The sequence below is a fragment of the Trichomycterus rosablanca genome, chromosome 1 (assembly GCF_030014385.1).
Source record: "Trichomycterus rosablanca isolate fTriRos1 chromosome 1, fTriRos1.hap1, whole genome shotgun sequence".
NCBI classification, from domain to species: domain Eukaryota; kingdom Metazoa; phylum Chordata; class Actinopteri; order Siluriformes; family Trichomycteridae; genus Trichomycterus; species Trichomycterus rosablanca.
The window spans coordinates 28303133-28316351 of record NC_085988.1 but is presented as its reverse complement, the minus strand read 5'-3'; the positions used below and the strand labels follow the sequence as shown (position 1 = coordinate 28316351).

Sequence of the window (13219 nt, the reverse complement as noted above, 5' to 3'; positions counted from 1 at the left end):
GGACTCTCTGTGCACACTTTCTCCGCTAGCCTCAGTGGTCACTGGGTTTGTGCCCTATTTTTATCATAACGGAGAAGTGATGTGAATGCATTTCTGCATTGAACTTGCTGTGAGGCTTGTGTTTAGATGTTGGCATTTTATCAATCTGTCATTTTAGGGATCGCTGTGGCTTTGATATCAGTTTGTAGCTAAACATAGCAAAATATACATCGTCCATTCTTTGAAGTGGGATTTTGGAATAACATAAGTTATTTGCCGACTCCTAATAAGGGACTGACTTTTTTGTATCAGCATGCAGTGGTAGGTCAACAAAAATAGCAGTTCTTCCCCAAAAGGGCAGTAGAATTAAAATAGCATCAATCGTTGGTGGTGGCCTGCAGATACTTTAAGCCAAATTGACGTGTGGTCCGGCTTCTTTCTGTGTGGAGTTTGCATGTTCTCCCTGTGTCTGCGTGGGTTTCCTCCCACAGTCCAAAGACATGCAATCAGGTTAGTTGGAGATACAAAATTGTCCATGACTGTGTTTGACATTCTTGTGAACTGATAAATCTTGTGTAACCAGTAATAACCGTTTCTGTCATGAATGTAACCAAAGTGTAAAACGTTAAAATACTGTTAATATACACTGATCAGCCATAACATTAAAACCACCTTCTTGTTTCTACACTCACTGTCCATTTTATCAGCTCCACTTACCATATAGAAGCACTTTGTAGTTCTACAATTACTAACTGTAGTCCATCTGTTTCTCTACATACTGTTTTAGCCTGCTTTCACCCTGTTCTTCAATGGTCAGGACCCCCACAAGACCACCACAGAGCAGGTATTATTTAGGTGGTGGATGATTCTCAGCACTGCAGTTACAATGACATGGCGGTGGTGTGTTAGTGTGTGTTGTGCTGGTATGAGTGGATCAGATACAGCAGCGCTGCTGGAGTTTTTAAATACTGGGTCCACTCACTGTTCACTATATTAGACACTCCTACCTAGTTGGTCCACCTTGTAGATGTAAAGTCAGAGACGATCGCTCATCTATTGCGGCTGTTTGACTTGATCATCTTCTAGACCTTCATCAGTGGTCACAGGACGCTGCCCACGGGGCACTGTTGGCTGGATGTTTTTGGTTGGTGGACTATTCTCAGTCCAGCAGTGACAGTGAGGTGTTTATAAACTCCATCAGCACTGCTGTGTCTTTTCCACTCATACCAGCACAACACACACTAACACACCACCACCATGTCAGTGTCACTGCAGTGCTGAGAATGATCCACCACCCAAATAATACCTGCTCTGTAGTGGTCCTGGGAGAGTCCTGATCATTGAAGAACAGGGTGAAAGGGGGCTAACATCTCTGAAGATATCTCTTGGTCCCACAACTCATCAGTCCTGGTCAGAAAGGCACAACAGCGCCTTTACTTTCTACGGAGACTCAAGAAAGAACACTTGTGCTCCAGAATACTCGTAGACTTTTATCGCTGTACCATTGAGAGCATTCTTACAAACTGCATCTCTGTGTGGTACGGCAATTGCTCCACAGCTGACCGGAAAGCTCTCCAGCGGGTGGTTAAAACCGCCCAACGCATCACTGGCACTCAGTTACCCACCATACAGGACATTTATTACAACCGGTGCATGGGCAGAGCGAGGAACATTATCAAGGATGTTTCTCATCCCAACCATGGACTTTTCACCTTGCTTCCGTCTGGCAGGCGTTACAGGAGCCTCCGCTCTCGTACCAGCAGGCTCAGGAAGAGCTTTTTCCTAGAGGCTGTTACCCTGCTAAACTCTACCACACCACTTTAAAATATCACTGCACCCTGGATCGCACTAAACTTTTGTTCTTAAGTGTTTCATCTCATCTGTTTACATATCAGTATTTGCAAATTTGCACATGGCACTACTGCACTAATCACACCAGCACAACAATAATGTATGAATATATTGTATATTATCCACTATACTTATATACTCTCATCTATTTATTATCATTCATTTAGCCCCTGTAGTTAATTGATTTAGCCACTGTAGTCACCTTGTAAATATATAGTAGTCTATACACTGTACAACCATTACCTGTTTACTGTTTTTAATATATGCACCTTTACTTATCTGGTAACTACTGCACTTTTTACTGTATTATATGTAAATAATCTCTACCTTGCACTTCTGGTTAGATGCTCCTGCATTTCGTTGGCTTTGTACTTGTACTCTGCACAATGACAATAAAGTTGAATCTAATCTAATCTAACAAAGCATGCAGAGAGACAGATGGATTACAGTCAGTAATTGTAGAACTATAAAGTGCGTCTATATGGTAAGTGGAGCTGATAAAATGAACAGTGAGTGTAGAAACAAGGAGGTGGTTTTAATGTTATGGCTGATCGGTGTATACTTATATTATACAGTGATTTAGAAAAAATTGAGACACTTCTCAACTGTGTCGTCTCTGTTTTTTTTTTTACTTTTTTTGGTTGAATGGTAACTGATTACAGATACCATCCGCTCCAATAAACTTTTCCATGATACATCAGAAAGGGGTTGGGCAAGGGGCCTGATTAAATAACTCTTGAGGGGTCACTAAAGGACAAGTTAAAGTGATCGCTGTTCTGTCAGCAATGTGTCCAACATTTATTTACCAGCCCATGGAAACATTACTCAATGGAGTTCAGGAGGTTAAATGAAAGGTTAGATATGCACAATAACAACACAGTGGCTGCCAGCAGTGCTACTATACTTTACAGGCTGACACACTAGACCCTGCGCTGGACTAAACCATTACCCAATCAATGCTAATCTGCTGAATGAATGACCCGTCATTATAAATTATTCATGAAGGCTAGTATGCTGGCTTGCCTTGAGTGAATTCACTCTATATAGAAATGTTTTGAATGAGATGTGTTTATGAATACCACAGTGTTAAGCATCGGCAGTAATATTAAACCTGAAGTAAAATGCCTTTAGTACAACAATACACATTACAGGAAGTTCCTTTATTCAGCTATACATTCATTAGTGTATTTAAAGTTAAACACTGGCTAATAGGGAAGCTCAGGTGGCACAGCAGTTTAACATGCTAGCCCACTGCTATGCTATTGGCCAGCCAGGTGCCTACACAGACATGATTGGCGATGTCTATGAGTGTATGAGTGGTGGGCCAAAGGGATTTCTCATTGCTGCTGCAGCTGCAGCCTCTGCTGGCTGGTCAAGGCACCTGCACATAGACAGGGAATAATGGAGATCAGTGTGTGACTTGCTGTATACAGTAGGTCCTCGACTTACGTCGGAGATCCGTTCCTACGGACGCGACGTAACGCGATTTTCGCTGTAAGTCGGAACACACCTACATAAGCACCTACGTCACTCACATGGAGCACATACAATGCCGTCTTCCTCGTATAGCGCCGCGTGACGACGTATTCGTCTGCTCCGCTCGCCAACTAGTTCCCGCACGAACTTTGTTTTTATGTCGCAAACGCCGTACATCGGAATGACGGAACAAGACTTTCTTAAGAAATGTATGGGAGATGGCGACGTAACCACGAAACGCCGTATGTCGAGTCCGCCGTAACCCGAGGACTTACTGTATTGTACTGATCCCTGTGTAAACCCACAGGTGAAAAGAAACGGTTGGCAAGTACACATGTGGCGGAGGGAGCATGTGTTAGCTGTGGCTCTCCTCGTTCAGAGTCGGGGATACAACTGGGTAATTGGATACGACTAGATTGAGAGGAAAAGGGGAATAATTATAAATAGTTATTTATGTGCAAAAAATAAATAGTTGTTTATGTGCAGAGGCGAGTGGCACAGCTGAGATTTGAACCCCAGATCTCAGCGGTAGTTGGTGTAAATAACAAAAACAAAATTGCTTAATTAATTGTCCCCCCAGGGGCAGCACGGTGGCTCACTGGGTAGCACTGTCGCCTCACAGCAAGAAGGTCCTGGGTTTGATTCCCAGGTGGGGAGGTCCGGGTCCTTTCTGTGTGGAGTTTGCATGTTCTTCCCGTGTCTGCAGGGGTTTCCTCCAGGAGCTCCAGTTTCCACCCACAGTCCAAAAACATACAGTCAGGCTAATTGGAGATACAGAATTGCCCTATAGGTGAATGTGTGTTTGTGTGTGTCTGCCCTGTGATGGACTGGCGCCCGTCCAGGGTGTTACTGTGTGCCTTGCGCCCATTGAAAAGCGGTTAAGACAGTGAGTAATTGTCCCCCCACACACTCTATGTACCATTTATTTCCATTTAAGTCTTATGTTTTACCACCACTTTATCCTGGTCAGGGTTGTGGTGGGCTCTGCTTTCCCGGAATCACTGGGCGCATTGCAGTAACACACCCCCGGCAGGATGCAAATACGTCACAAGGCCTTGACCATCCCCCCTCCGACATAGCCAATCACATTTGTATGTAGATACTGACCAGCCGATAGTACCAGTAGGGATTTGAACCCTGGATCCCAGCAGTACTGGGCTAGCACAATTCATGCACAGTAACTCACAGCAGGGAACAAACACAGCATGGGCAGAAAACCTCTTTATGTAACATTGTCATGCTTGGCAATTCATCGTGCTTTATCTGGTCAGTCATGTTGAAAAAAAATCTGGCCTCCTGCTTCTCACAGCTTTGTAATCTCCTCAGCAGCCAGATGTTGAATGCCCACACTGTTTTTTGCTGCTGTTTTGTATGCTTGCTTGCAGAGGAAGAGAATTTGAGAATCTGCTGCTGAAAGTCTTGGACGCTCACACACACACACCTCCTCAGACCTTCAATGCAGCAGGAGGGCTATTTTTAGCACACAGACTCAAGCTGTGGAACAAGCAGTGTTATGCCTGACACTCTGCATCACAGAAACACCCTTCATACCATAAATCAATGGTGCACAGTCAGAACTGGCTAAAGTTCTAAAGCTCTGTTAAGTGTTTCAAATGCTCAGTTCATTTATGTTTGTTTAGACTGATTTGTGTTCTCATTTTACGACCTAGTTAGGCAGTTAAGCTTAATGTGCTCATTGCCTCATGTTTAAGCCCCCTTCACCCAAGAAATTTGCGGTTATCACGTGTTTGGGGCCAATGTGTTACTGGGAGATTTTTAGATATTTTACATAGGTTTAGAAGAAATCTATCCTCAATAAATGAAATGAAAGCCGCTCAGGTGGCGCAGCGGTAAAGAGACAGGCAGCAACCAGAGCTGGATTCTGAGTACCTCGTATCGAATCCAGCTCTGCCTCCCCGATTCGAGGCTGAGTGGCTGTATGAGCAACGATTGGCCGGTTGCTCAGTTGGGGGGCGGGACAAAGAACCAGATGTGGGTCTCTCTCTGTCAGAATGCAATTACGACCTCTGCCTGCTGATTAGAGGCGCCTGCACAGAGATGAGGAAGAGTGCCCTTAGGGTGTGTCTCTCCGCATGCAACGCTAGGTGGCGCCAAACTCATCAATGTGCGGGTGGCAAAAATGCATCCGGCTGCTGCCCATGTTTCGGAGGGGATATGGGTTAGCTTCGATCTCCTCGGTCGGGGCAGGGTTCGGCATAGACGGAGAGGAAGCACAATGCAAATTGAAAAATTGGATGCGCTAAAGGGGGAGAAAAGTGGAAAAAAATTAAAGGAATTATTTACATTTGCATTTTGAATTTGCAGTATTTAGCAGACACTTTTATCCAAAGCAACTTACAATTATTTTTATTATTATTATTATTATCTTTTTATGCATTTTTTCTCCCAAGCGACAGCCCAATGTTGTCCAAGGAGAGTGTTTTTTGACTGACACACACTCCCTCTGACGTGTGCGCAGTCCTACCAACCTCTTCTTATCCTCCCATACTTCGGTGGATTTGCATGTAAGGTCAGCTTCGCGTACGGAGAGCCACGCCTCGATGTCTGCGCTCCTCCACTTTCTGTACAGGTGCCCTGGGCAACCAAGGTCCTAAAACAGCATTAATAACCCCACCCCTTAGTCCGGTTTTTCCCACCTAGCAGACTGGAAGCCAGTTTTGTCTCCTGCAGGCATTAGCCAGTTGTGCCTACTAGAGGGCAAGCTTTATGACTGAATACATTTTGAGCAATTGAGGGCTAAGGCCTTGCTCAGGGGCCAACAATGTCAACTTGGCAGTGGTGGGGCTTGAACCAGCAACCTTCTGATTACTAATTCAGTACCTTAACCATTGAGCCACAGCTGTCCCACCTTTTTGTTTTTATCTATGTTGTCTTTATCTTGTATTAAACTCAGTTGAAAGATCTGTAACATTAAAATGTGACAAATGAGCAAAAATGGAAGAAATTGTGTAAGAGGCAAATACTTCTTCATAGCAATGTACAAATACACAAAGCCAAACATACCACACAAGAGTCTTATTAATGGCTTAATCAGTGAAGTTGCATTTCTAGAAGGGAAAGCAAAGATAAAAATAAGGAATTAGCATAAGTTCATTTGAATATGCACAAATCTCTCTCTCTCTCTGTCTCTGTGCAGGCTGAACAGCTGACAGGCGGGATGAAGGAAGAGAACTTGTTTCGTCGGCGCTTTTCTTTGTGTCCCACAACCACCACTTCACCCAAAATTGATCCACAAGGGCTCGCCCGGAACCTGTCCTACGGAGGGGACAATGATGTGGAACCAGTCAGTCCAGGTATAATACTAACGATCTGAATGACAATTCAAAAGCAGATCAGACGTCCTGTAACCAGCACACCTTACCACACACACTTACATGATATGGTCAGGTAGATGGACACCCATCCTAATGATCAGGTTTTAGCCACATCTATTGTTAACAGACTAATAAAATCAGTTGTATTAGGAAAATCCTCCCAGGTGGCGCAGCGGGATATGAAACTCGCCGTTGCCACCGGTCGGCTGGGCGCCATCTAGCGGGCGTAAGTCTTCAAACGCTGTATAAGCACCCTGATTAGCAGATAGAGAGGCACCTGTGCAGAATGCATGGATGAAAAAGGGTCGGAGGAGGCGTGAGCAGCAAGGTACCAACCTCAGCTGCAATTGGGGATCCCCAGCAGCGGAAGACAAATTGACTACGCTAAATTGGGAGAAAATGGGAGAAAAATAATACAATTCTATGCTTACAAGTTTGTTAAAAACAGTGGGGAAGGCCCAGTCCTGTTCCAATATGACTGAGACAAAAAACAAGGTCCCTAAAGATATGCTATGACGAGTTTCTGGCTTAAACAGAGCTCTGACCTCCTCAATCCCATAAACATTCTTAACATCACCTGGTACATTGATCGCAAGCCAGGCCTTTTATTCCAACCTTAGAAAATGTTCTTCTTATCAAAAGCACAAAAATACAATTCCCATAGACACGCTTTTATATCTTGTTAAAAGAAGGTGGGGGTGGACTGTAGGACAGTGTCTACACATATTTCCTATAGTTTATTTAAACCTGCCTTCTTGATTTGAGATAAGATCTTGACAAAGGGAAGTATGTATGTGTGCCTGTGTGTGTGTTTGTTTTACAGGCAGTGAATCCGAGAGGAATGGTTTGCTTTTGAAAGATGAAGTCAGTCCAGGCCAATCTCCTAGCAGTGCTGTGAGTCACTATTCATTATCTGTTTAAGCTCTGCAGACTCAACTCGGTGGGACAGGAAATAGTTTGCATTTAAAGTTGTACATACACTTGTAGGGGACATGAAAAATGTTATATCGCTCAACACAAACCTTAAAGTTACAGGAAACGGCTCATTTCACGGTCTGTGACACGATTTTTATGGCCGCTAATTAGATAGGGCCTTACCCATGATGTTCAGAGAAATGTAAACTTGAAGGGTAAAATGTATGGATATATAGACTGACAGAATTGGAATCGTTTACAACCATATAAAATATATAGCAAGTCCCTAGAAAACAAAAAGGGAATGTTTCACATGAACACTTGTTTTGATTTGAGTTTTATTCAGTAACTATGTATCAGTGAACAAATAAACAAAACCCTACATTGCTGCATAGCTAATATTAGTGGAATAAATTGATAAACTTAGAGCGACTTCATTCGACGTTATCACCACTGTAGTCATTGTATCTTGAATTTAGCTTCCTGAATTGGTTTTAATAGTGTGGCTGTGTTTGAGCAAACCTACTTTGTAAGGTAAACATGAAAGCAACTGCTGCGTATAAAAGAAGATATGAAACTATGGAGTGAGATTTAAAAAACGAACAGCGTTCATGCTAATCCTCTACAAAGGTACGCAGCAAAAATACGTCCTCGTTGTAGCACAGTTTTTTTTAGCTAAGAAACTAATTTTGGGACACGGTGGCAGCCATTCTCATCTCGCTTTCTAAGCTTGAGCTGACATTCGCAGCTGACTGAAGGAAACTGCATTTAGCTACCTGCTATTTCAGCCAGATGATACGGAAAATGCTGTCATTATACATGGCTTCACTTACAGTCTAACGTAATGACTGGGCTGGTGAGTCTAAACATAGAAACTAAATGATAGTGCTGGAGTGATGCAGGCCTCTGTTTGATGTACGTGAACTGGTTTGACTCTGTAAATTACTTTATCTGTCCCTGTCTTTTAGTCAGAATCAAAGATGTTCATAGGTTTGGAGAAGGAGAGCTCCTTACTCACCGAGAAGCTGGCCAGGAAGGAATCTTTAAAGGTAGAATGTGCTTCATGCTATTTTTTCGACCTCTGCCTTAGCATGACACATTTTTCAATAACTTTTCTTTTTTATAATAGTCACTCATACACTGATCAGCCATAACATTAAAACCACCTCCTTGTTTCTACACTCACTGTCCATTTTATCAGCTTCACTTACCATATAGAAGCACTTTGTAGTTCTACAATTACTGACTGTAGTCCATCTGTTTCTCTACATACTTTTTAAACCTGCTTTCACCCTGTTCTTCAATGGTCAGGACCATCACAGGACCACCACAGAGCAGGTATTATTTAGGTGGTGGATGATTCTCAGCACTGCAGTGACAATGGCATGGTGGTGGTGTGTTAGTGTGTGTTGTGCTGGTATGAGTGGATCAGACACAGCAATGCTGCTGGAGTTTTTAAATACTGGGTCCACTCACTGTCCACTCTATTAGACACTCCTACCTAGTTGGTCCACCTTGTAGATGTAAAGTCAGAGACGATCGCTCATCTATTGCTGCTGTTTGAGTTGGTCATCTTAGAGACCTTCATCAGTGGTCACAGGATGCTGCCCATGGGGCGCTGTTGGCTGGATGTTTTTGGTTGGTGGACTATTCTCAGTCCAGCAGTGACAGTGATGTGTTTAAAAACTGCAGCAGCGCTGCTGTGTCGTATCCACTCATACCAGCACAACACACACTAACACACCACCACCATGTCAGTGTCACTGCAGTGTTGAGAATGACCCACCACCCAGATTATACCTGCTCTGTAGTGGTCCAGGAGTCCTGACCATTGAAGAACAGCATGAAAGGGGCTAACAAAGTATGTAGAGAAACAGATGGACTACAGTCAGTAATTGTAGAACTACAACGTGCTTTTATATGGTAAGTGGAGCTGATAAAATGAACAGTGAGTGTAGAAACAAGGAGGTGGTTATGGCTGATCGGTGTATATATAGTACTGGCTTTTTGCACATGCGGTTTCTCAAAGGACAAAGCCTAATTTCTGACTCCCCCTAGTGGTTTTAAAATGAATTTTTTATGCCAGTGTGAGGATGAATGAATGAAGAATTCTTTTCGGCTGCTCCCGTTAGGGGTCGCCACAACGCGTTTTTGCGCGTGATGCGCTTCCTGACGAAACTCTCCTATTTAATTTTACCCCCCTGGGTGCAATGATGCCCTACCAGGCTGAATTCCTGCATTGTGCCCAGTGTTTCTGTGTAAGCTAAATAAAGAAATAATAATAGTGGAAATATGCTTTTTTTTTGTTTGTTTTTTACTTCTTGAGTAAATAACAACTTAGTGTGGCCGGCCTGTTGGTAAGCTAAACTTGATTGACAGATGTCTATTCATGTATTATTATTTTGACCCTTCCTAATAATATGCTTACTGAGCATTTTATTAGGTACACCTGTCTGTACATTCATATTTTATATGCTACACCTGTCTGCACTCATATTGGAATGGTGGACCATTTAGCACAGCAATCAAACTAACATGGTAATGAGATTGTAATGTGTGTTGTACATGTATGCCTGAGCAGGTGCAGCAGTGTTGTTCTGATTTTAAACATCTCACGGTCAATGCTAGAGAGTAGTGCTCCAACCAAAAATATAAAGCCAACAGCATCATGGGATGAGAAAGTGTCCAGTGATGAAAGACTACAGGGCCCTACTAAATTTACGGGGAAATGTGCTTAATTTCACGGACCTCGTTTTTCAAAAATCACAGATTTTTTATGGAAAAGTGCCACATTTCACGGCAGTCTTTACTTAACACTCATAACTCGAATGATAGAATAAATGGAAGCTACAATACACAGCACAGCCTACCTTAATGGTTGAATGTAAACCTAGAACGTCCAGCGACACGCCCCCCCTCTGTGTCCACAGAGTTGGTTGGGAGTTTTCCAAACTCACTTGCCTGAGTAGTGTTTTTAGCTGCTTTACACTTGGACATCTTGGACCTTTCGACTGATTCCTAACTGAATTGCCATAGGATTGCTAGGACCAACTCATCATGCAGATTAACCAGTAAACGTAAGGCACTTAAACGCTGCGCGAATGTAAAATGTTAAATTGCTAAACAAACCTTACATTGTAAATTTCACAGCAAATTGCTTATTACATGGAAAATGGCTCATTTTACGGTCCATAACACGATTTCACAGCCATGAATTAGGTAGGGGAGTTAGAATAATGCCTCTAGTCTCTAACCCAACAATATTGCTCAACCTGATATGCTCATACCTGACCAACACACACTACCGTGTCATTACCATCTTAGTGTCATTGCAGTTTAGAGAATGATCCACCACTCAAACAGAATAACAGATTGGTTGCATTCGGTAATTGTATACCCAAGTTCTTCTAAATGGTAGCTGCTGCTTTTTAAATAATCAACAAATTTACAGAATAGATAGGTGTACCTAGATATAGACATACACCAAGTGCACGTTGGGTGTATATCCACACTGCCAGACCAATCCAGAGTGGTCTTAAGCAAGCAAAAGCTTTTTAATCAGTCTTTGTAGGACAAACTGCAACCATCCAGGAATGAATGTATATTAAAAAATGAAATGAAGTTGACCTGACAAAACCTGAAATTTCTTACTGGTTCATACTGTCTTCAATTGAATAAAAGTCAATGTAAGAAACAAAATTTTTAAATTAGCATTTTCCATGCTGTCCCAACTTTTCCTGATTTGGGGTTGTATATTTGGTATTAGGTTTGGCACATCTCTGAGTTTTGCACTTCTCTTCAGGTTCAGAAAAAGAATTACCGCCAGGAAAAAAAGAGAGCAGCCAAAGAGTTGTTCACCGCTCTCAAGGACCCCAGCGAGGTTATAATGTCAAACTGGTTAAAGGTACACTTGCCATGGTTTTTTGTTCTTTTAACCAGTGTGCTGATTTATTTGTCTGATGCTGTACTGTCTGTGTCGCTGTTGTATTGGTAATTCTGTGTGTATATATAGTGTTCCTTTTTCTATTATTTAATTAGATGTATATATGTTGACACCTGCACCAGGAGAATTTTCTTGTACATCTGGTACTTGGCGAATAATAAAGATTCTGATTCTGATTTTATATAGCATTAAGTTTCAACATGAGTACATCTCTAAATACATGTAGTTTATAATCAGCTGTTAAAGACATAATTCCAATATTGGTAGATAACTATAAATATAGGCAGTAAAATATTGGAAAGACTTTCTTCACAAATACAAACAAGTACAAATGTTAGGTGAATGTCAGTGACTTATTCCAGTTTTAGTTTTCATTGTAAAATCCAAACAGCACAACCTATATAGTAATTAAAGCTTCATTACACGATTGTAATGATTTCAGGGCTAGTCCACAGGTGTTCATTCAGTTTTTGCATGTCTTCATGTTTTCTAAGTGGCATTGTCTCTTGGTATTGACCAAGAATACTTAGCAGGCTTATTTTTCAAATTTGATCTGGTTCGCCTAACAGATCCGTGGATCACTTAAAAGTTGGACCAAGCTGTGGTGTGCACTAAAGCCTGGAGTTCTCCTGATCTATAAAACCCCAAGCTCAGAGCACTGGGTGGGGACCATCATACTGAACGCCTGCAAGCTGATTGAACGGCCCTCGAAGAAAGACGGCTTCTGTTTCAAACTCTATCACCCGTTAGAGAAGTCCATCTGGGCTATGAAGGTTAGTTATGGCTTATTTCTTACTCTAATTATCTCTGTTCCATATTTGCTGATAAGTATTTTACCTGAAAGTGAATGTGTGTCTCTATTAAAAGTTTTTACCCACTGCAGTTAAATGAAATACTTTGTAATTCTTAGTGAATGTGACAGTTCTAATAGTGCTTCAATTGGAAGCTAATTAATCAGTTGGTTGATTAATGAATCTCAGGGTCCTAAAGGAGAGACGGTTGGCTCCATCACACAGCCTCTTCCCAGCAATTACCTGATCTTTAGAGCTGCATCTGAGTCTGATGGTGAGTACATGCATGTGTGTATTTCATAACATTTTCCCAACGTGGTTGAAATATTTATGGAGATACCGTGTCTATTTAAAAGCTTAAGAACATTAATGTTAGTGTAGGGTCGTTAATGTTTTGAACTAAGGGTAAAGATGGAGAACGTTTTAGACTGGTTGTATGTTTTAGCGACTCCCAGTGTTTAAATGAAGAATTTCTCTTTTTTAAATCCTGTTTAATACCGGTCCCACTTTTATTTAATTTCTAAAATACCTTACGGGTCGTTTAAAAAATAGTATTAGGCCGCAAATGTTTGGACACCTAGCAGTTGCTCTTATTTAAATCAACTTACACAGGGTTAAGAGCCTTGCTCAAGGGTCCAACCTGGCAGTGGTACAGCTTAAAGCAGCAATCTCTGACCACTTCCATATAACCTTTCATTTACATTTGCAGATGCTTTTATCTAAAGTGATCCAATTATGATTAAACACAATCTGGTCACTTGAGGGTTAAGGGCCTTGTTTAGGGTCCTAACAGTAGCAACTTGGTGGTGTTGGTTCTTGAATCAGAGACTTTCTGATTAGTAGTCCAGTACCTTAGCCACTGAGCAACCACTGCCTCACAAAACTGGCATTAGTGCTTATGCTGCAAATGTAAGATTGTGTATTGACAG

The 13219-nt window shown here is 42.0% G+C and overlaps 1 protein-coding gene across 1 annotated transcript in view; it reads left to right on the top strand.

The window, feature by feature from the left end:
- osbpl5 (oxysterol binding protein-like 5) overlaps window positions 1-13219 on the top strand; it is a 52286-nt gene that overhangs the window by 22114 nt on the left and 16953 nt on the right. Inside the window, exons 2-7 of the mRNA XM_062990982.1 lie at window positions 6464-6620; window positions 7465-7535; window positions 8525-8605; window positions 11359-11460; window positions 12069-12272; window positions 12480-12564. Coding sequence (XP_062847052.1) covers window positions 6485-6620; window positions 7465-7535; window positions 8525-8605; window positions 11359-11460; window positions 12069-12272; window positions 12480-12564 — 679 coding nt within the window. The 5' untranslated portion in view covers window positions 6464-6484. The remainder of the gene's footprint in view (window positions 1-6463; window positions 6621-7464; window positions 7536-8524; window positions 8606-11358; window positions 11461-12068; window positions 12273-12479; window positions 12565-13219) is intronic.